The sequence below is a fragment of the Salvelinus fontinalis genome, chromosome 12, assembly GCF_029448725.1.
Source record: "Salvelinus fontinalis isolate EN_2023a chromosome 12, ASM2944872v1, whole genome shotgun sequence".
Classification (NCBI taxonomy): domain Eukaryota; kingdom Metazoa; phylum Chordata; class Actinopteri; order Salmoniformes; family Salmonidae; genus Salvelinus; species Salvelinus fontinalis.
Window position 1 is genome coordinate 19,216,890 of NC_074676.1, and position 23,821 is coordinate 19,240,710.

Genomic DNA, 23,821 nt, shown 5'->3' on the forward strand with positions numbered 1-23,821 from the left:
GCTCCAGTGTAAATGAAGATTAGCACGGATGGCTGCCTCCCCTCTCACTATCAGGGCAGATGCTCAGCTCCATCCCAGGGAGAGAGGTCCAAGGGCAGAGGGCCATGCTCCACAAACAGGGGGGCAGTGCTAGGAACATGTCCCCCATCTGGTGCAGGGGTCGTGGGGACCCAGCAGGAAAGGGCAGGGGGCTCAATCGAGGGCCTGGAGGATGGGAGAGGTGGTGAGAGAATGTGTCAACTGTGCCAGATTGATTACATGTTTTTGCATTAGGGACATGACCTAAGAACCTTGCTGCAAGCTATGCTGACTGAAATGTCCTTCCCTTTTAATTCTTCAATGGATGATCTTATTTCTCAGATTGATCTGTGTTAAAGCTAATGGGATAGTTGGGACTGAAAAAACAACTTTTAGATTCGGTACACTGACTCCATGCCTACTAATTTGCTGTGATTCGATTTTCCTGGAATCTGAATGAGTGATGGGCATGTTTCTATCCCCCCATACAAAAAAAGTTAATTAAATGTTTTAAATCTCTCTATTGAGTTGGGGGGTAATTTGGAGAATCTGATTGCTTGTGCAGAAATGGCAGTTACTGACAAGACTTTGGTCTCCAATGGCCTCATCCAATGGCCTCAGCTATGCTAACTTCTGTGAAACTGCTCCACTGGAGCAGTTAGGGGGAGGAATGAGGTAAAGATAGGAGGCAATGTGAGAGATGTTGAGGGCAGGTAAGGTGACATGAGGGCATTCAGGGGCATAGGGGGTGCCAGGAGACCTGACGGGGGGCTGGCTGGAGCTCCTCAATGCATCACTGTCTATGTTGGCGTGTTGCGTTGAAGGCGGAGGCGTCCCAGCGAGGGGTCTGCTAGTGAAGGTGTCGTATTCTAATGAGTCATTGCTAAAGAGAGCCCAGAAGCCTGGGGAGCTGGGAAATTGATTAAAATGCAATCTCAGTTAGGAGTTCAATTGCCCTGAAAGCCAAACAGATGGCATAGCGGCGGTGCAGATGGGCTCTGAGGTCTCTATCTACAGACTGGCACCGTGGAGGAGAGCCTGGGGAGGAGATGCACCACTCAGAGAGAGACAGAGAGAAAGAAAGAAAGAGAGAGAGAGACTGTTAAAAAAACAAGCGGAGGTTGAGGCCTGGCAGTTACTCGCCCCATCCTTCTTTCACTCTTTCTTTTTTTCACTCTCTTTCATGTTCTTGATTTATTTTGTTATTTGTGTGTCGATCTCTCGCTATACCTCTCCCTCTCTGTTACAGTCTGGTGCTAGTCTTTTACCTCATCATCCTCTATTCTTTTACAGTCTCCTCATGTCTTTTTTACTTCTACATTTATGCACTCGCTCTCCCAGTCTCGGTCACTGTTCACAGTTTTATGTTTACAGTGCATTCGGAAAGTATTCAGACACCATGACTTTTTCCACATGTTGTTACATTGCAGCCTTATTCTAAAATGGTAGCTTCATTTAATAGTACCCGCAAAACACCAGTCTCAACAGTGAAGAGGCGACTCCGGGAAGTTGGTCTTCTACGCAGAGTTGCAAAGAAAAGCCATATCTCTGACTGGCCAATATAAATAAAATATTAAGATGGGCAAAATAACACAGACACTGGACAGAGGAACTCTGCCTAGAAGGCCAGCATCCCAGAGTCGCCTCTCCACTGTTGACTTTGAGACTGGTGTTTTGCGGGTACTATTTAATGAAGCTTGAGGACTTGTGAGGCATCCGTTTCTCAAACTAGACACTCTAATGTACTTGTCCTCTTGCTCAGTTTTGCACCGGGACCTCCCACTCCTCGTTCTATTCTGGTTAGAGCCAGTTTGTGCTGATCTGTGAAGGAACAAGTACACAGCATTGTACGAGAGCTTCAGTTTCTTTGCAATTTCTCGCATGGAACAGCCTTAATTTCTCAGAAGAAGAATAGACTGACGAGTTTCAGAAAAAAGTGCTTTGTTTCTGGCCATTTTGAGCCTTTAATCGAACCCACAAATGCTGATGCTCCAGATACTCAGGTAGTCTAAAGAAGGCCTGTTTTATTGCTTCTTTAATCAGAACAACAGTTTTCAGCTGTGCTAACATAATTGCAAAAGGGTTTTCTAATGATCAATTATCCTTTTAGACTGATCAACTTGGATTAGCTAACACAATGTTCCATTGGAAGACAGGAGTGATGGTTCCTGATAATGGGCCTCTGTATGCCTACGTAGATATTCCATTAAAAAAAGTCATTTCCAACTACACTAGTCATTTACAACATTAACAATGTCTACACTGTATTTATGATAAATTTGATGTTGTTTTAATCGACAAATGTCTATCTAATCTGTTAGTCGGAAGTTTACATACACCGTAGCCAAATACATTTAAACTCAGTTTTTCACAATTCCTGACATTTAATCCTAGTAAAAATTCCCTGTCTTAGGTCAGTTAGGATCATCACTTCTTTTTAAGAATGTGAAATGTCAGAATAATAGTAGAGAGAATGATTTATTTCAGCTTTTATTTCTTTCATCACATTCCCAGTGGGTCAGAAGTTTACATACACTCAATTCGTTTTTGGTAGCATTGGCTTTAAATTGTTTAACTTGGTTCAAATGTTTCGGGTAGCCTTCCACAAGCTTCCCACAGTAAGTTGGGTGAATTTTGGCCCATTCCTCCTGACAGAGCTGGTGTAACTGTGTCAGGTTTGTAGGCCTCCTTGCTCGCACATCTTTTTTTCAGTTCTGCCCACAAATTTTCTATGGGACTTTGTTGTCCTTAAGGCATTTTTCCACAACTTTGGAAGTATGCTTGGGGTCATTGTCCATTTCGAAGAGCCATTTGCGACCAAGCTTTATCTTCCTGACTGATGTCTTGAGATGTTGCTATCCACATAATTTCCCTTCCTCATAATACCATCTTTTTTGTGAAGTGCACCAGTCCCTCCTGCAGCAAAGCACCTCCAGAACATAATGCTGCAACCCCCGAGCTTCACAGTTGGGATGGTGTTCTTCGGCTTGCAGGCCTCCCCCTTTTCCTCCAAACATAACGATGGCCATTTTGGCCAAACAGTTCTATTTTTGTTTCATCAGACCAGAGGATATTCCTTCAAAAAGTACGATCTTTGTCCCCATGTGCAGTTGCAAACCGTAGTCTGGCTTTTTTATGGTGGTTTTGGAGCAGTGGCTTCTTCCTTGCTGAGCGGCCTTTCAGGTTTTGTTGATATATGACTCATTTTACTGTGCATATAGATACGTTTGTACCTGTTTCCTCCAGAATCTTCACAAGGTCCTTTGTTCTGGGATTGATTTGCACTTTTCGCACCAAAGTATGTTCATCTCCAGGAGACGGAACGCCTCTCCTTCCTGAGCGGTATGATGTTGTTTATACTGACTATTGTTTGTACAGATGAACATGATACCTTCAGGCGTTTGGAAATTGCTCCCAAGGATGAACCAGACTTGTGGAGGTCTACAATTTTTTGACTGGTTGACTGATTGATTGCTTTTGATTTTCCCATGATGTCAAGCAAAGAGTCACTGAGTTTGAAGGTAGGCCTTGAAATACGTCCACAAGTATACCTCCAATTCACTCAAATGATGTCAATTAGCCTATCAGAAGCTTCTAAAGCCATGACATAATTTTCTGGAATTTTCCAAGCTGTTTATTAAAGGCACAGTCAACTTAGCGTATGTAAACTTCTGACCCACTGGACTTGTGATACAGTGAATTGTAAGTGAAATAATCTGTCTGTAAACAATTGTTGGAAAAACTACTTGTCATGCACAAAGTAGATATCCTAACCGAGTTGCCAAAACTAGTTTGTTAACAAGAAATTTGTGGAGTGGAAAATGAGTTTTAATGACTCCAACCTAAGTGTATGTAAACGTCCTACTTCAACAGTATATTTAAAAAATCAGACCCTTAACTCAGTACTTTGTTGAAGCACCTTTTGGCAGCGATTACAGCCTTGATTCTTTTTTTATTTGATTTATTTTTATTTCACCTTTATTTAACCAGAGAGGCTAGTTGAGAACAAGTTCTCATTTGCAACTGCGACCTGGCCAAGATAAAGCAAAGCAGTTTGACACATACAGCAGAGTTACACATGGAATAAACAAACATACAGTAGAAAAAGTCTATATACAGCATGTGCAAATGAGGTAGGAAATGAAGGGTAAGGCAATAAATAGGCCATGGTGGCGAAGTAATTACAACATAGCAATTAAACACTGGAATGGTAGATGTGCAGAAGATAAATGTGCAAGTAGAGATACTGGGGTGCAACTGAGCAAGATAAATAAATAGAGTATGGGGATGAGATGGTTGGATGGGCTATTTACAGATGGGCTATGTACAGGTGCAGTGATCTGTGAGCTGCTCTGACAGCTGGTGCTTAAAGCTAGTGAGGGAGATATGAGTCTCCAGCTTCAGGGATTTTTGAAGTTCGTTCCAGTCATTGGCAGCAGAGAACTGGAAGGAAAGGCGGCCAAAGGAAGAATTGGTTTTGGGGGTGACCAGTGAGATATACCTGCTGGAGCGCGTGCTACGGGTGGGTGCTGCTATGGTGACCAGTGAGCTGAGATAAGGCGGGGCTTTACCTAGCAGAGACTTGTAGATGACCTGGAGCCAGTGGGTTTGGTGACGACTATGAAGCGATGGCCAGCCAACGAGAACGTACAGGTCGCAGTGGTGGGTAGTATCTGGGACTTTGGTGATAAAACGGATGGCACTGTGATAGAATGCATCCAATTTGTTGAGTAGAGTGTTGGAGGCTATTTTGTAAGTTACTTTGCCGAAGTCGAGGATTGGTGGGATGGTCAGTTTTACGAGGGTATGTTTGGCAGCATGAGTGAAGGATGCTCTGTTGCGAAATAGGAAGCTGATTCTAGATTTAATTTTGGATTGGAGATGCTTAATGTGAGTCTGGAAGGAGAGTTTACAGTCTAACCAGACACCTAGGTATTCGTAGTTGTCCACATATTCTAAGTCAGAACCATCCAGAGTAGTGATGCTGGACTGGCGGGCAGGTGCGGGCAGGGATCGTTTGAAGAGCATGCATTTAGTTTTACTTGTATTTAAGAGCAGTTGGAGGCCACGGAAGGAGAGTTATATGGCATTGAAGCTCGTGTGGAGGTTAGTTCACACAGTGTCCAAAGAAGGGCCAGAGGTATACAGAATGGTGGCGTCTGCGTAGAGGTGGATCAGAGAATCACCAGCAGCAAGAGCGACATCATCATTTTTGTTTCATACAGAGAAGAGTCGGCCTGAGAATTGAACCCTGTGGCACCCCCATAGAGACTGCCAGAGGTCCGGACAACAGGCACTCCGATTTGACACACTGAACTCTATCTGAGAAATAGTTGGTGAACCAGGCAAGGCAATCATTTGAGAAACCAAGGCTGTTGAGTCTGCCGATAAGAATGTGGTGATTGACAGTCAAGAGCCTTGGCCAGGTCGATAGATACAGCTGCACAGTAATGTCTCTTATCGATGGTGGTTATGATATCGTTTAGGACCTTGAGCATGGCTGAGGTACACCCATGACCAGCTCTGAAACCAGATTGGAAAGCGGAGAAGGTACGGGGGGATTTGAAATGGTCGGTGATCTGTTTTGTTAACTTGGCTTTCGAAGACCTTAGAAAGGCAGGGTAGGATAGATATAGGTCTGTAGCAGTTTGGGTCTAGAGTGTCTCCCCTTTTGAAGAGGGGGATGACCGCGGCAGGCTAGTAATAGGGGTTGCAACAATTTCGGCAGATCATTTTAGAAAAAGAGTGTCCAGATTGTCTTGCCCGTCTGATTTGTAGGGGTCCAGATTTTGCAGCTCTTTCAGAACATCAGCTAGATTCTCTCTGCAGTAGATTGCAACACCGCCCCCCTTGGCAGTTCTATCTTGTCGAAACATGTTATAGTTAGGGATGGAAATGTCAGGATTTTTGGTGGCCTTCCTAAGCTAGGATTCAGACACGGTTAGGACATCCGGGTTGGCGGAGTGTGCTAAAGCAGTGAATAAAACAAACTTAGGGAGGAGGCTTCTAATGTTAATAACATGCATGAAACCAATTATTTTAAGGTTACAGAAGTCAACAAATGAGAGCACCTGGGGAATGGGAGTAGAACTAGGCACTGCAGGGCCTGGATTAACCTCTTCATCACCAGAGGAACAGAGGAGGAGTGGGATAAGGGTACGGCTAAAGGCTATCAGAACTGGTCGCCTAGTGCGTTCGGAACAGAGAGTAAAAGGAGCAGGTTTCTGGGCACGATAGAATAGATTCAAGGCATAATGTACAGACAGACGTATGGTAGGATGTGAGTACATTGGAGGTAAACCTAGGCATTGAGTAATGATGAGAGAGATATTGTCTCTAGAGACTTTTAAACCAGGTGATGTCACCGCATATGTGGGTGATGAAACTAGTTTATTAAGGTATATTGAGCAGGGTTAGAGGCTCTACAGTGAAATAAGACAATCACTAACCTGGACTGTAATGGACAAGGCATATTGATATTAGGGAGATGCATGCGTAGCCTGGTGATCATAGGGGTCCAGTGAGTGGTTGGGCTGGCTGGAGACACGGTGATTCAGACAGCTAGCAGGCCGGGGCTAGCAAGTTAGCAGAAGGGCCTTAGAGGGATGTCTCGACGGAGGGAAAGTCTGTTTTAGCCTCCGTGTGTGGTGACGTCGATAGACCAGTCGTGATGGATTAGTAGGGTACCGAGTAGCAGAGGGGTCCAAGTCCAATTGGCAAAATAGGTATAGTGGCCCAAGACATTGTCCGATGGATCTATACAGCTAACAGTCCAATATTCTCTAGACAGCTAGCGGGCGGAGGCTAGCAGATGGGCATTCAGGGGACGTCATGATGTAGGGGATAGTTGAGTACTCCCTCGAGTAGATTACGTCGTAGTCCTGTCATGAAGGATCGGCGGGGTTCCGTGCCCCGTACCGGCAGTAGAAGGGGTCCGGCTATTGTAGCCCATTCTTATTGGGTATGACGCTACAAGCTTGACATACCTGTATTTGGGGAGTTTCTCCCATTCTTCTCTGCAGATACTTTCATTTTGGATGGGGAGTGTCACTGCACAGCTATTTTCAGGTCTCTCCGGAGATGTTCGATCTGGTTCAATTCTGGGCTCTGGCTGGGCCACTCAAGTACTTTGAGACTTGTCCTGAAGCCACTCCTGCGTTATCTTGGCTGTGTGCTTAAGGTCGTTGCCCTGTTGGAAGGTGAACCTTCGCCCCACTCTAAGTTCCTGAGTGCTCTGGAGCAGATTTCCATCAAGGATTTCTCTCTACTTTACTCTGTTCATCTTTCCCTCGATCCTGACTAGTCACCCAGTCCCTGCCCGCAGCATTATACTGCTCCCACCATCGCGCTTCACTGTAGGGTTAGCGCCAGGTTTCCCCCAGACATGACGCTTGGCATTCAGACCAAATATTTCAATCTTGGTTTCATCAGACCAGAGAATCTTGTTTCTCGTGGTCTGAGAGTCCTTTAGGTGCCCTTTGGCAAACTCCAAGTGGGCTGGGATGTGCCTTCTACTGAGGAGTGGATTTTGTCTTGCCACTCCACCATAAAGGCCTGATTGGTAGAGTACTGCAGAGATGGTTGTCCTTCTGGAAGGTTCTCCTATCTCCACAGAGGAACTCTGGAGCTCTGTCACAGTGACCATGAGGTTATCTGTCCATTCCTTGACCAAGACCCTTCTCCCCCGATTGTGCAGTTTGGCTGGCGGCCAGCTCTAGGAAGAGTCTTGGTGGTTCCAAACTCTTTCTATTTAAGAATGATGGAGGCCACTGTGTTCTTTGGGACCTTCAATGCTGCAGACATTTTTTGGTACCCTTCCCCAGATCTGTGCCTTCTTTCGATCTCATGGCTTGGTTTTTAATCTGACATTCATTGTCAACTGTGGGACATTTATATAGACAGGTGTGTGCTTTTCCAAATCATGTCCAATCATTTGAATTTACAACAGGTGAACACCAATCAAGTTGTACAACGACTGAGGTCACTGGTGACTTTTTAAAAGGACATTCTACACCAAAATCATGCTGACACCATCCAAAATATAATTGTCCCTTTAAAAGCATTATAACCTGTAGCCCAACTAATGCAGCTTTGCATCATTCAGTAAATCGGCTGCCCATCTGCATTTACCTAATTGAAACCCCCCCAAAATATTCTACAAATATACGTTTAAACTTGCCACTTCAGGGGTTTTTCTGGATCAAAATGGGGCTTAGGTGGTGGGTGTGGTGGTGGGCTTAGTCAATGATGCAGTCTTCGACCTAAAGTTGTAGTGGCTCTCCTCTTGGCCGCAGAGACATTTGACTATTTTAAAGATCATTTCCTATGAAAAATGTATGTTGCTTTTACATTGAAAAAGTTTGATCATAAAGTTACTAGTCTCCCCTGTATCAAACACTTGGATTCAGGTAGCAGGATTATTAAAGGTATAGGGTGACATCATCATTTTAATACACCAACGGTAACATGACATTTTCTTACCTAATTTAAATAAGTACCGTAACCAACATCAAAGAAGGAGTGTTTGCAGAGGGGTGTGGTTTAAATAGCTAGAGAGCTACTCTTCGTTTGGGAACATTTGACTGTAGGGAGTCAGTAAATATAATTAAAAGTTTACCATATTCATCTATGGCAAAGATACTTATGTTTTTTCCCTTTTCGTCTGTGTCTGTTGTTAGCTAGTTACTAGCTAGCTAGGTCTTCAGCCAGAATGGAACAAAAGGAGGCAAGGGTCATTCAAAACTCCAACGCAGTTGTCATGTCAACACACCCATTAGTGCTGCTGTGAACCACATCACAAAAGAGTGTTTTAGTTGTTTAAATTTACACAGAATTATTTTTCAATCCCGATTTACCAAAAAATGTATATTCTTTTTTGCGAAATTGATATAGGGGAAACACTGACTCAGGCCGACTGTCTGTAGACCGTCAATGCAACTGTTGCACCATTTCATCCTACTATTCTTCCTCTCATCTCTTCACCTTCTTTCACATCCTTCCATCTCTCTCTTGCTCTCTCGCTCTCCTCTCCTCTCTAGATGTCTACAGAGCAGTTGGAGGCGTATGTCAACAGTCAGTTTGATGAGCTCCACCGGCTAGTTCGTCTGGAGGAGAAGAGGACCCTCCACCTAGTGGACCTGAAGGAAGCCTTCCTGACCGCCGCCGCCGCCGAGAAGATCGCTGAGATCACCGTCCACACCGAGCGGCTCCAGGAAGAGATGGCCTGCATCACGCAGCAGCTGTGCCAGCTGGACCAGGCCGAGGCACAGCCTGGAGCCGGAGTAGCTGCCCTAGCCCAGGGAGGACCATGCCCCAGACCAGCGGTGAGGCACCTCTCCCTTATACACCACCATTGTCAGGATAGATGTTACCACTGTAGGCACTGATCTTGGATCAGTGCATCATTGGGTGGGTAACGCAGCACCGACCTTATAACTGACCTATATAAATGTCTAGGGGTAATTTCATCCTAACCCACCATCATACTAGGATATCTGAAAAGGCACAGCAGGCATCTGCATGTTGATTGGTATGAAGTACAAAGGGATAAAATCATTTTAGACTACTTTTTTTACTCATGTTTAGTCTGAGACCAGGCTAACATAGTAAAGTAAACCCGAGTCACTCAAATTAGTATGATATCTTATGTTTGGTATGGTTACATAAGACAGATGGTTACTTAAGGCAAAAATGAAAGTAGGGTGGTTGTTCTTGGTGGATGGGCAGGCGTATAACGCGAATGTTTAGCAACCCGAAGGTTTCAATTTCAAATCTCATCACGGACAACTTTAGCATTTTAGCTAATTAGCAACTTTTCAACTACTTACTACTTTTTAGCAACTTTGCGACTAATTAGCATCTTAGCTAACCCTAACCACTAACCTAGCTAACGTTAGCCAGCTAGCTTGATTTTGCAACATATCATACGTTTTGCAAATTCGTAACATATTATATAATTTGCAAATTCGTAATATATAATACGAATTGTAATTCATATCATATGAAATGGGTGATGGTTATCCACAAGTTAATACAAACTATATGAAACGTAACATATACTAAATGGATTACCCACAGAATAATACAAAATGCCCTGAGACCAGGTTTTTTATTTGGGAAGCTGCTTGTGTAAAACTAGGGTGGGTTCTTAGATGTAAACATGTTTAGCACTGCACAGCTGGCAGCTTTAGTGTAACTATGTATGTTCTCTGGCTGCTTGTTAGGTACACACACACAGAGAGAGAGAGAGAGAGACGCCAGCTGGAAATACTGTACCTCCTCTTCTACATACCAATCCCTGCCAAGGTTACTTTCTCATACGCCCACACCATTACTCGCACACTCATACAGTGACACATTGACATTTACATACGTACACATTTACACACACTGACACATATGTATTCTCACTCACTCACATGCACACACCCCCTCCCCATTCCCCTCTCCACACACTCCTCCTCCCTCATAGGCTCTTATTTCTACAGGGGTAAATTAAAAGATCCTCCTGGCCCATTACTCAACTGCTATAGTTTAACTGTTGGAGACTGGACTGTTCTCTTCCCTGGTGGAGCCTCTCAGGCAGGAGCCAGGCAGGGTGGCTGGCAGTCAGGGAGAGACGGAGGGATGTAGTAATGGCTGTGGCCAGCCTGCAGATTGCTTTCCTGGGTGAAATGATCGGCTCGTGGTGGGCCGAGTTCATTAAGGGCCTAATTGAATGGTGATGGTTGCCCTGTTTGTTTTCTCCTGTAAGTAATTTCTGCTTTGAGTAATGCCCGCTGTGACTTAGAGATGTCTATAGGAGAGAGAGAGACAGTGTTTGAGATGCCTTAGGGATATATGTGTGTGTATGATGAGGTACAAATAGAAACATATGTGTGTGTGTGTGTGCAAGAGATACAAGATAGGGAACGAGTTAGAGAGAAGACCCTAATACCAATTTATACACACAATCTAATCACATTCTCGAGCGCGTTTCAGTTCTAGCCGTCTGTATTCTCTGATGTAGTGGCCCCACTATCTACTTACAAGATGGAAAAGATGCCAACTGCAGATCTGAGAGAGTAAAGCAACCTAAACGCACTGTATGAATACCAACAGTCCAGCAACCACATCTGAAAAAATAAGACTATGGAAATAATTTAGGATGGAATAATATCATCCCGATCATTATCCTTCCTCAAACCCCTCTCTAAAGCATACTTCTCATAATTGAGATGAGTGCTTTAGATCAGGCAAACATAGGGTTGCAAAGGTAGTGAATATTCCTGGAAATGTTCGAAGGATTTTAGGTAATCTCTCACAAGACATCTAGTTTCCCTTTTGGGTACTTCGGATTATCACAGGTGTCTGTCATTTTCTCTGGCCCTCTGTTTGGCCTTATCACATGATTTTTAAACATAAAATAGAATGACAAAGCTGTTAAACATTATCCTAAATAAATGCCATCAACTTAGTGAATTCCACTGGTGTTTAATATAAGGGCTTCAGCATGAATTGTACTGTAATGTCAATATGTCTTTGTTGTAAATGTTTTGGCGTCAAACTGGTGGCAGTTGTGAAAAAAGTCAATAGTTGGAAGATTTGCAGAATTAATTGAAAATAATGCCATTGTTGATTAGATGCTTTTTTCCCATTAATTAGGCTATTTTCTCCTGAACCATATGGTCTATCCACCAGAAACTCATGGGAAATATGGACACAGATATAGAAAAAATGAATACTATACATGAATGAATTTTTGAAAAGTTATTCAAGTGTAAATGACCAAAGTTACCATAGATTGCCATTATCTGATAGTTTTGCAACTTTAGGCAAAAACATTAACATAATCCCATAATTTATCCTATAAGATACATACTAGTTTGAGAAGTCCAGTGCTTAAATGGAGAATGATGCTTGTGTGTTTGTGTGCATGTGTTAATGCTTGCTAAGCAGTTAGCCTAAATAGAGGTAATGCTGATAAAGAATGGGCCAGCTGTTATGGCAGTTGCTGTGTACATTTATTACAGAATGAATGGGCTCCTGTTTTGCAGTGTAATCTACAGATCTGTCATTAAATCAATAGAGAGCGGGGCGGGCTGGCGGTAGGTAGGTAGGCAAGTAGCTCTACAGACGTACGCCCGCTGTGTTTACCCTCCAATCACCACCCACCATGATTACTGAGCACTGATCTGTCACCCCGGAGGAAATCATCCCTCAGCCTGTCTGACAGAACACACACACAGTCTCACATAGCACATGCACACAACCACACACATAGTCAGAGAATGCACACACACACTGCAGAACACACACAGCTAAGCATACAGACAAATACACACTGCAGAGCATAAATACACACACAGCAGAGTGCACAGACTGGAATGATACCCATACAGATAGACAATCATGCACACTGACCCTCTCACATGCCGCAGTGCACCAATACACAGACTAACACGTTCCATTGAATTTTTTGAGATGTGTTTGCACCCATATGAATCTGTGTTAGTGTGCATACTAGAATGAGTGTGGCTGTTTGTGTGAGAAAGTTACAGTAGTTTCCTCATTTGTACATGCGTGCCTGTGTGTGAGCAAGTGAGTGTTTGGCAATAGAGAGTAGAGGCAGTGGGTACAATCATGTGTAAGGCCTCCTGGCCTCAGACAGGGTCCAATCAGCCATTAGCTTGTCATTAGATCCCCAGTTTGCTGATCGTGTTGACCTAGGCCTCAACCTGACCTGTTCTTAAACCAGATCAATCATGTCAGATCTTTTCACATCTTTTCACATTGTCAAAAGTGTAAAAGATCAGATTTCAATCAAATGTATTTGTAAAGCCCTTTTTACATCAGCAGAGGTCACAAAGTGCTTATATAGAAACACAGCCTAAAACCCCAAGGCAATGCAGATGTAGAAGCACAGGAATTTGGCTGCCAGTCTAAACGTAGCCATAGAGAGAATAATTACTGCCATCACTGTAGATATTTGACATTTCACCAGTCTCAATCAGACCTGGGTTACTATAGTAAACTACACCCCACCCATCTGGCCCACCCAGCCTCACAATATGTTCTTATTTTTACAATTGATTTTAATTCTGCACCTATTCAAATTAGATTTTAATATCAACTAGTCCACTTTTAACTAAGTGGGAAGAAGGAGGGTTGTTCTGTTCATTGTGTCTTGATTGTGGACTACAGGAAAAGGAGGACCGACCATGACCCCATTCTCATCGACGGGGCTGTAGTGGAGCAGGTTGAGAGCTTCAAGTTCCTTGGCGTCCACATCACCAACAAACTGACATGGTCCAAGCACACCAAGACAGTCATGAAGAGCGCATGACAAAACCTATTCCCCCTCAAGAGACTGAAAAGATTTGACATGGGTCCTCAGATCCTCAAAAGGTTTTACAGCTGCACTATCGAGAGCATCCTGATGGGTTGCATCACTGCCTGGTATGGCAACTGCTCGGCCTCCGACCGCAAGGCACTACAGAGGGTAGTGCGTACGGCCGAGTACATCACTGGGGCCAAGCTTCCTGCCATCCAGGACCTCTTTATCAGGCGGTGTCAGAGAGACTCCAGCCACTCTAGTCATAGACATAGACTGTTCTCTCTGCTACCACACGGCAAGCGGTACCGGAGCTCCAAGTCTAGGTCTATGAGGTTTCTAAATAGCTTCTTCCCCGAAGCCATAAGACTCCTGAACATCTAATCAAATGTCTATCCAGATTATTTGCATTGCCCCTCCCTCTTCTACGCTGCTGCTACACTCTGTTATTATCTATGCATAGTCACTCTACCTACATTACATATTACCTCAATTACCTCGACTAACCGGTGCCCCCGCACATTGACTCTACCGGTACCCCCTGTATATATCCTCGCTGTTGTTATTTTACTGCTGCTCTTTAATTCTTTTTTACTTTTTTTATTTTTTTTTAGGTATTTTCTTAAAACATTGTTGGTTAAGTTAAGGGCTTGTAAGTACGCATTTCACTGTAAGGTCTACACCTGTTGTATTCGGCGCATGTGACAAATAACATTTGATTTCATTTGTTTTAATGAAAAGGAGCCGGGAGATGGAGTTAGCAAGGCCCTCCAGGGGAAGCTACAGTACAGTACTGTCTTGTTAGTCTCTGCGGTTCTCCTCTATAGCTGGCGGCTGCATGGTGACTGAGGTGGTTGCTTGTGGCTGCTAATTAAAGTGTGAACAGTGTCTACTGTCAGAGAACTGATCCACCACTGGGCTCATTTATTCTCCTTTCATGTAACACACTGATGTCTTTGAATAGCTTTTGATATGTGATGCCATCTGTGTAGATGTGTGATTGTGTCAGTGTCAACCACAGTGCTGTGTTATAGTCTCCTGTATTTAAACTGCTGTTTCTCTTGTCTTTTTCAGCAGCGTGACATTGAGGCCAGACCAAGGTAAGACTGATTCATAACAACCTCTTTTTTAGCATCTGGCAGAGCTGGGAGAAAAATACCCTTTTAAATCCCCACACTCAGGTGGTTTTACAATGGGCTTACAGGGAGAGGAGATCAGTATGCGACACACATCCATGCTCACACTCACACGTACAGTAAACTCACACATGCACACACACACACACACACACACACACACACACACACACACACACACACGTTTGTTTTACTATCCTTGTGGGGACCAAACAATTGATTCCCATTCAAAATCCTATTTTTCCTAAACTTAACTCCTAATTCTAACCCAAATTGCAAACCTAAACCTAATGGGCGTTGCCTTTACTGTGAAAGTGAGGACATTTCGCCGGTCCCCACAATGAAAAAGGCAATAGCCAAAATGTCCCCACTTTCCTTGTTTCACAATCGTTGTGAGGACTTCTGGTCCCCACAAGGATAGTAAAACTAAAAACACACACACACACTTCTCTCTCCAGCCCTTGCACAGTGTTCTCCCTCCTTCTCTCCTCCTCCCCTTTTAGTACTGTATGTGTGTCACGTCCGTGGCCCAGCCAGGCAATTAGCTGCTCTAATCTCTGTCCCCGCTGGAATTAAATGCTTGGAAAGGTGACGACTTGCCCTCTTTAATCACACGGCAACACAGAATGACCTGCCCCTGTCCGCTTCATTGGACACTGGGCCGAGCCGGGCTGGATGCTGGAGAGACACTGGCCGTTAGTGTGTGGTCAAGCTGTAGTCTGATTATTAGGGTCAACTCAAGCCTTCAGGTGGATCGACCATGCTTAGGCGGCATGGTCTGTGTTGTAGTAAGCTGGTCTGGTAGGTAGTCGTGTAGGTGGGTGTGTGTGTCTTGTCTGTCTGCCTGCCTACTTGCCTGTATCTCTGTCTATCTGTAAGTCTGTCTGTTCATCCTCTCGTCCATCTGTCCACCTGTCTCTCTCCGACTGTCTGACTTGTAAAGGTGTGTAGGCTAGTGTGGGAGACAGTAGGTGTAACAGATAGCCTTTACCCAGTCACACACGTATTGATTCCTTGACACTGACATGGATCTCAGAGGAGCTGCTCGCTCGGAGCAGCTGCCTTCCCATCACCCCCTGCTGTGTCCTGTCCCTTTGGTGTGTGTGTCTCTCCTGGCCTTGATGTCAGGCTGCCTCCCCACCTCTCTCACACATACGCACACGCACACACTCGCTCGCTCAGTAAAGGTCTGAGACACAGGCAGTGCCTCTATGTCTGCCTTTCTGAAATGTCAGCCTCAGTATATCCGGTGGGAAATAAATGCTTTATCTGAAAGGGACTTTGTGGTTGAATAAAGGTTAAAGAAGACAGTGTCTTCTAAGACAGACACCATCAACAAGCTTTGAGCTAAAAGCTTTAGAGAAAGACAGACAGCTCTGTGGTTTATCTTTGGAATGTTGTTGGATTTTCAGAACAGATAAGTGATAACACAAATAACCAAATAGCAGCTACGGCAGGGAAATTGAATAAACACATCAATCAGCATTGCCTTGTTTTGTCACACACCTGCAGAATGTGGAGCAAGTACATAGAGAAGTTGGAGTATTTGTTTTTGTGAAATGTACAGTGTTTGTAGATATTTGCAGATTCTAGTGTTTTGTTTTTAATGGACCTGATCCAGCCATGGAGAGGACCAGTATAACTGCCAGCTCAGGGGCTATAACTGATGGGCCTGCCAATGGTAATGCTGAGACCCAAGCACAATCAACTACTCTCTATCCAGACCAGATGGCTGAGAGTTGGGACCCCACTGTTGGATAACGCTTCTACAATGCCCTTGGTCAAGGTTAACCCACATAGATAAATAGATATCTATCACACACACACACACACACACACACACACACACACACACACACACACACACACACACACACACACACACACACACACTCTACCAGTCAAAAGTTTTAGAACACCTACTCATTCACGGATTTTTCTTTATTTTTACTGTTTTCTACATCGTAGAAGAATAGTGAAGATATCAAAATTATGGAATGTAACATATGGAATCATGTAGTAACCAAAAAAGTGTTAAACCACCGGATTCTGCAGCGATACGCCATCCCATCTGGTTTGCGCTTAGTGAGACTATGTTTTTCAACGGGACAATGACCCAACACACCTCCAGGATGTGTATTGGCTATTTTACCAAGAAGGAGAGTGATGGAGTGCTGCATCAGATGACCTGACCTCCACAATCCCCCGATCTCAACCAAATTTAGATAGTTTGGGATGAGTCCGACTGCAGATTGAAGGAAAGCATCCAACAAGTCCTCAGCATATGTGGGAACTCCTTCAAGACTATTGGAAAAGCATTCCAGGTGAAGCTGGTTGAGAGAATGCCAAGTGAGTGCAAAGCTGGCATCAATGCAAAGGGTGGCTATTTGAAGAACCTCAAATATAAAATATATTTTGATTTATTTAACACTTTTTTGGTTACTACATCATTCCATATGTGCTATTTCGTGGTTTTGATGTCTTCACTATTATGCTACAATGTAGAAAATAGTACAAATAAAGAAAAACCCTTGAATGAGTAGGTGTTCTAATACTTTGAACGATAGTGTGCACAAAAGTATGCACACACTCATACATGTATGCACACACACTACTCTTTTCCATCTTCATAAAATGCCGTGGGTGCAGAATTTAGCCCAGCTCCCTGCCTGGATAAAGGCATCAGATACCAACACGTATAAAACATAATGAAGTCCTAATGCAAGAAGAACGGGGACTAAAGGAAGGAGAGAGGGAGGAATGTGACTGGGAAAGTGGAGGGAATACATGTCTTTTTAATTTCTGTAGTGTTATAGCTTACAAGCGCGGGGAGATGGAGAAAGAGAGGTGGTGGAGAGGAAAAAATGAATTGAAGGAATGGACAAGGGAAAGAGTGGAGGAGAGGCAGGATTAGAGAGAAAGAAATTGTGGTAATACCTATCCCCAAGCTGTTTTCCTGATATGGTCCCCCCTCTTCCCAAATCACCAAAAGCCTATTTTCCCTTCAACATCTCTCAGCATGTACAGTCGTGGCCAAAAGTTTTGAGAATGACACAAATATTAATTTTCACAAAGTCTGCTGCCTCAGTTTGTATGATGGCAATTTGCATATACTCCAGAATGTTATGAAGAATGATCAGATGAATTGCAAAGTCCCTCTTTGCCATGCAAATGAACTGAATCCCCCCAAAAACATTTCCACTGCATTTCAGCCTGCCACAAAAGGACCAGCTGACTTCATGTCAGTGATTCTCTCGATAACACAGGTGTAATTGTTGACAAGGACAAGGTTGGAAATCACACTGTCATGCTGATTGAGTTCGAATAACAGACTGGAAGCTACAAAAGGTTGGTGGTGCTTGGAATCATTGTTCTTCCTCTGTCAACCATGGTTACCTGCAAGAAAACATGTGCCGTCATCATTGCTTTGCACAAAAAGGGCTTCACAGGCAAGGATATTGCTGCCAGTAAGATTGCACCTAAATCTACCATTTATCAGATCATCAAGAACTTCAAGGGGAGCAGTTCAATTGTTGTGAAGAAAGCTTCAGGGCGCCCAAGGAAGTTCAGCAAGCGCCAGGACCGTCTCCTAAAGTTGATTCAGCTGCAGGATCGGGGCATCACCAGTACAGAGCTTGCTCAGGAATGGCAGCAGGCAGGTGTAGGTGCATCTGCACGCACAGTGAGGCGAAGACTTTTGGAGGATGGCCTGGTGTCAAGAAGGGCAGCAAAGAAGCCACTTCTCTCCAGGAAAAACATCAGGGACTGACTGATATTCTGCAAAAGGTACAGGGATTGGACTGCTGAGGACTGGGGTGAAGTAATTTTCTCTGATGAATCCCCTTTCCGATTTTTTTGGGCAGCAGTAAAAAACCTTGTCCAGAGAAGACTGCTTCCATCAGTCCTGTGTCATGCCAACAGTAAAACATCCTGAGACCATTCATGTGTGGGGTTGCTTCTCAGCCAAGGGAGTGGGCTCACTCACAGTTTTGCCTAAGAACACAGCCATGAATAAAGAATGGTACCAACACATCCTCCGAGGAGCCTCTCTCCCTAGTCCCCTCTCCCCAGTGTTCCCAGTGTTAGTGATGAGCCTCTCTCCCTAGCCCCCTCTCCCCAGTGTTAGTGAGGAGCCTCTCTCCCTAGTCCCCTCTCCCCAGTGTTAGTGAGGAGCCTCTCTCCCTAGTCCCCTTTCCCCAGTGTTAGTGAGGAGCCTCTCTCCCTAGTCCCCTCTCCCCAGTGTTAGTGATGAGCCTCTCTCCCTAATCCCCTCTCCCCAGTGTTAGGGATGAGCCGCTCTCCCTAGTCCCCTCTCCCCAGTGTTAGTGATGAGCCTCTCTCCCTAGTCCCCTCTCCCCAGTGTTAGTGATGAGCCTCTCTCCCTAGGCCCCTCTCCCCAGTGTTAGTGATGAGCCTCTCTCCCTAGTCCCCTCTCCCCAGTGTTAGTGATGAGCCGCTCTCCCTAGCCCCCTCTCCCCAGTGTTAATGATGAGCCTCTCTCCCTAGTCCCCTCTCCCCAGTGTTAGGGATGAGCCTCTCCCCCTAGTCCCCTCTCCCCAGTGTTAGTGATGAGCCTCTCTCCCTAGTCCCCTCTCCCCAGTGTTAGTGAGGAGCTCTACATAGACACAGGTCATGACTATACTTATCATCTGGCTCTAATCGCACAATTGAAGCCCCTTTGTGAACTTGGTCATGGTTTGCCTGTGCTAATGATGTATTATGAGATTGTCTTTGATTGAATCAATTTATATCCTACCAAGAGGTGCCGTTGCCCCCCTTGCACATCTCTCACATAATACACCACGCACAAACATTGATTTTGTTAATGGTTTCTCATCATCCTCCCTGAGCCCCCTTGAAATAACTCTTCCCTGATCAGAGAGTGGTGTTGGTTTGGGAGATGGTAGGGCCACTGATCAATAGTTTGTGTGTGCGCATGGGTGTGTGTTAGTTTGTTCTGATCGATGGAGGAACAGGTGAGGTGCTTAGCGTCTCCACACACATCTCCTCAAAGCATCCTGGGACAGCAGGGGATGGGGCATAAACGGTTCATTTCACAGAGCCAATGTGTCTCCCTGGAGAATATAGGAGGATTGGAGAGAAAAGAGAGAAAGGGGGAGAGGGACACCAAAAGAGGGAGATGGAGGGAGGGACAGAGACATTGTGCAACTTGAGAAGGGTGAGTTGTGAGAAGGGTAAGTTGTACTACAAATGAGAAGGGTGAGTTGTAGGGTGAGGGTGAGTTGTACCTACAAATGAGAAGGGTGAGTTGTACTAAAGAAAGCAAATTAAACATCCCAATCGATGGAGTCTCTCTACATCTCTAAAAGTTGATCATTGCTTGCATTCTTAGATTGTTTTTCACCCTGGGTGAGTTGCAAGTTATGCTAGACAGGTTGTCCTTAAGGGACGAAGATTAGGAGAGCAAGGTTTCTGTTCGTTTTCTGATGAAAAGAGAGGCGGGACATTCACTGAGGCCTATGCCACCGGAATCTTCAGTAATTTTGGTAATTAACAGAATCTATGGCAGTCTACCAAATGTATGCTGTTCTTTTCTATTAATGTTCTGTACTATTTCATGTTTTGTGTGGACCCCAGCAAGAGTAGCTGCTGCTTTTGCAACAGCTAATGGGGATCCTAATAAAATACCCCAAAAATACCAAATCATAACTTTGGTAATTTATACTTGAATAACTTTTTTTAAATGTGTTCATATACAGTACCAGTCAAAAGTTTAGACACACCTACTCATTCAAGAGTTTTTCTTTATTTTTGCTATTTTCTACATTGTAGAAATAATGAAATATGAAATAACACATATGGAATCATGTAGTAACCAAAAAAGTATTAAACAAATCAAAATATATTTTAGATTTTTCAAAGTACCCACCCTTTGCCTTTACGACAGTTTTGCACACTCTTGGCATTCTCTCAACCAGCTTCACCTGGAATTATTTTCCAACAGTCTTGAAGTAGTTCTTATATGTGGGGAACACTTGTTGGCTGCTTTTCCTTCACTCTGCGGTCCAACTCAACCCAAACCATCTCAATTGTGTTGAGGTTGAGTGATTGTGGAGGCGAGGTCATCTGATGCAGCACTCCATCACTCTCCTTGGTCAAATAGCCCTTACACAGCTTGGAGGTGTGTTGGGGAATTGTCCTGTTAAAACAAATGATAGTCCCACTAAGTGCAAACGAGATGGGATGGCGTATCGCTGCAGAAGGGTGTGGTAGCCATGCTGGTTAAGTGTGCCTTGAATTCTAAATAACTCACTGTGTCACCAGCAAAGCACCATCACACCTCCTCCTCCATGCTTCATGGTGGGAACAACACATGCGGAGATCATCCGTTCACCTATTCTGCATCTCACAAAGACATGGCGGTTGGAACCTAAAATCTAAAATTTGGTCTCATCAGACCAAAGGACAGATTTTCACTGGTCTAACGTCCATTGTTCATGTTTCTTGGCCCAAGCAAGTCTCTTCTTCTTATTGGTGTCCTCTAGTTTCTTTGCAGCAATTCGACCATGAAGGCCTGATTCATGCAGTCTCTTCTGAACAGTTAATGTTGAGATGTGTCTGTTACTTGATCTCTGTGAAGCATTTATTTGGGCTGCAATTTCTGATGTTAGTAACTCTAATGAACTTATCCTCTGCAACAGAGGTAACTTTGGGTCTTCCTTTCCTGTGGCGGTCCTCATGAGAGCCAGTTTCATCATATCTTTGAAAATTCTTAAAATGTTCCGCATTGACTGACATTCATGTCTTAATGTAATGATGGACTGTCATTTCTCTTTGCTTATTTAATCTGTTCTTGCCGTAATTTGGATTTAGTCTTTTACCAAATAGGGCTATCTTCTGTTTACCACCCCTACCTTGTGACAACACAACTGGTTGGCTCAAACGCATTTAAGAAGGAAAGAAATTCAACAAATTCAACAAACTTTTAACAAGACACACCTGTTAATTTAAATGCATTCCAGGTGACTACCTCATGAAGCTGGTTCGGAGAATGCCAAAAGTGTGCAAAGCTGTTATCAAGGCAAAGGTTGGCTACTTTGAAGAATCTAAAATATAAAATATATTTTGATTTTGTTTAACACTTTTTTTGGTTACTACATGATTCCATATGTGTTATTTCATAGCTTTAGATGTCTTCACTATTATTCTACAATGTAGAAAATAGTATAAAAAAAAAATAAAAAAAAACTTCAATGTGTATGTGTGTCCAAACTTTTGACTGGTACTGTATTATATTCCTTTTTTATGTGTCCATATTGTCCATTAGTTTCCAGTATGTAGACCATATGGTTTAAGAGACAATAGCCTAATTAATCAAAACAAAGCATCTAATCAGCGATTACATTATTTTCAATTACATCTGCAACTCCTCCAACTATTGACTTTTTTCACAACTACCACCGGTTTGACACCAAAACATGAGTAAAAATAACAAAGTATATTTCATGCTGAAACCCCATATTTAACACAATGGTATTAACAAAGTTAAAGGTTTATATTTAGGATAATGTTTTACAACTTTGTTATTCTAGTTTGTATTTTAAAATCATCTTATTTAATAGTTATCTGTTTTTGTGATGAGGCCACATAGATGGCCAGAGATAATTACAGACACCTGTGATAATCTGAAGTACACAAGGGCCACTTACATGTCTTGTGATAGATTACATAAAATCCTTGAAAGATTCCACATTTCGGGTAGTTTACTGGCAAGCTTCAAAAGTTTCTAGTAATGTACCATCACTTTACAACCCCAGTTGAGACGAAGATATGTGTGTCAGAAAGAGTTACGGGACTGTGATGTGCAGAAAGTCTGCCAAGCAGGGGAGGCTTGGCAAGCATATAAATCATGCAGTGTAATCACACTAATATGATAAGGCACGCTGGGAAGTCTGGCACTTATAAGGATGATAGGAGGTCCCTCCACTTATTCCTCCACTCTGTCACATCGCTATGGTCTTTCTCTGGAGCCATGCACCCTGACGTTCAGACCCGCTTTTTCATGCGTGGGACCTGTGTGCACACACACACACACACATTTCCTCTGTTTTATCATGAATAGGACCTGAGCAGAAGTAGAGTTACCTCCGAGAGTAGCGATTGCAGGGCTAAGGGCTAGTGCTCTCACCAGAGCCTTTATGTAATCACACATACTCTTCTCTCTCTTGCTCCTTTTCTCCATCTCTTGCGCTCTATCTCTCTCCCCCCAGCTATCTCCCTCATCTCCCCACCCGCTCTCTTGTTCTCGCTCGCTCTCACATATGCTACTAACACCAAGACATTTATGTAACACACACAGTCTGAACTGTGAAATCGGTTGCCTAATTTAGTTTTTGTTGTGATCTTTCTCTCCTTGAATGGATGGTTAGTTAGTATTGTTTTGGTTGTGCTGGCAAGGCTGTACAGGAAGAGGAAGTGGTAGCTCTCTATCTTTGCCCTCCTGATGTTCAGTCAACACATCCAGGGTTAGGAGAGGGAAGGGTGTGGTGTTGAGATGATTTGGCTCAGCTTTAGCCACTATGTTGAGCCCTTTGCCCTTCAGAGGGTCAAACAGATGGGTGGAAGGGAGGAAAGAGAGGAGTTAAGTGGTAGAGGGCTGAGGAAAGACCCCTGAGATGGAAACACAGAACTGGGTTTCCGCTAATGAAATATTTACAATCCCCAGAGAGAACCAGGGCTCTGCAGCCCCCCCCCCCCCTCCATTATCCCATCGTGTGTGTGTGTGTGTGTGTGTGTGTGTGTGTGTGTGTGTGTGTGTGTGTGTGTGTGTGTGTGTGTGTGTGTGTGTGAGAGAGAGAACGCGTGTGTCTTACTGTGTGTAACTGTATGCCGCGGTATAATCAACATGCCCTCACTTAATAATTTAAGTGGCTATAGTTGGAAACACCAGCCAACAGGGTTTAAGTGACTGCTGGTGCATGTGTGTGTGGCGTCCTTGCGTGCGTGAGTATCAGGGCCCAGCTGGCTGCTGTGGGGGATGATGGAGGATCACACTCCTTTCCTCTCACATTCCAATGGGACTGTGGATCTCGCATTCCACACTTCACCCTCTACACTATCCTGCTAAACATGCACTGGCATGTGTGCACTAACACACACACTGACATAACACTGTTCTCTGTGCAAGCACATATATACACACTCACACACACACACACCACTCACTGAATGTCACACCACAAATAAATATGTATTATTAATCAAAAGAGTCACATGTACTACACACAACCCACAGACTTCTTTAGGTTCATGTCACTGGTACTCACTTTGAGGTCCACTATCGAATGACATCGACAGCCACAGCAGCTCTAATCTTAAACCTGTGTGTGTGCGC

General features: G+C 43.9%; 1 protein-coding gene across 5 annotated transcripts in view; it reads left to right on the top strand.

The window, feature by feature from the left end:
- Positions 1–23,821, top strand: part of LOC129866920 (tripartite motif-containing protein 44-like) — a 91,020-nt gene that overhangs the window by 48,561 nt on the left and 18,638 nt on the right. For 3 of the 5 annotated variants that reach the window (XR_008761550.1, XM_055939950.1, XM_055939949.1), the window contains exons 4-5: positions 9,057–9,341; positions 14,405–14,430. Coding sequence is in view for 3 of the 5 variants with exons in the window: in XM_055939950.1 (XP_055795925.1) it covers positions 9,057–9,341; positions 14,405–14,430 (311 nt within the window). In the remaining 2 variants the exon portion in view is untranslated. The remainder of the gene's footprint in view (positions 1–9,056; positions 9,342–14,404; positions 14,431–23,821) is intronic. The other 2 variants (XR_008761551.1, XM_055939951.1) reach the window with 1 other exon arrangement.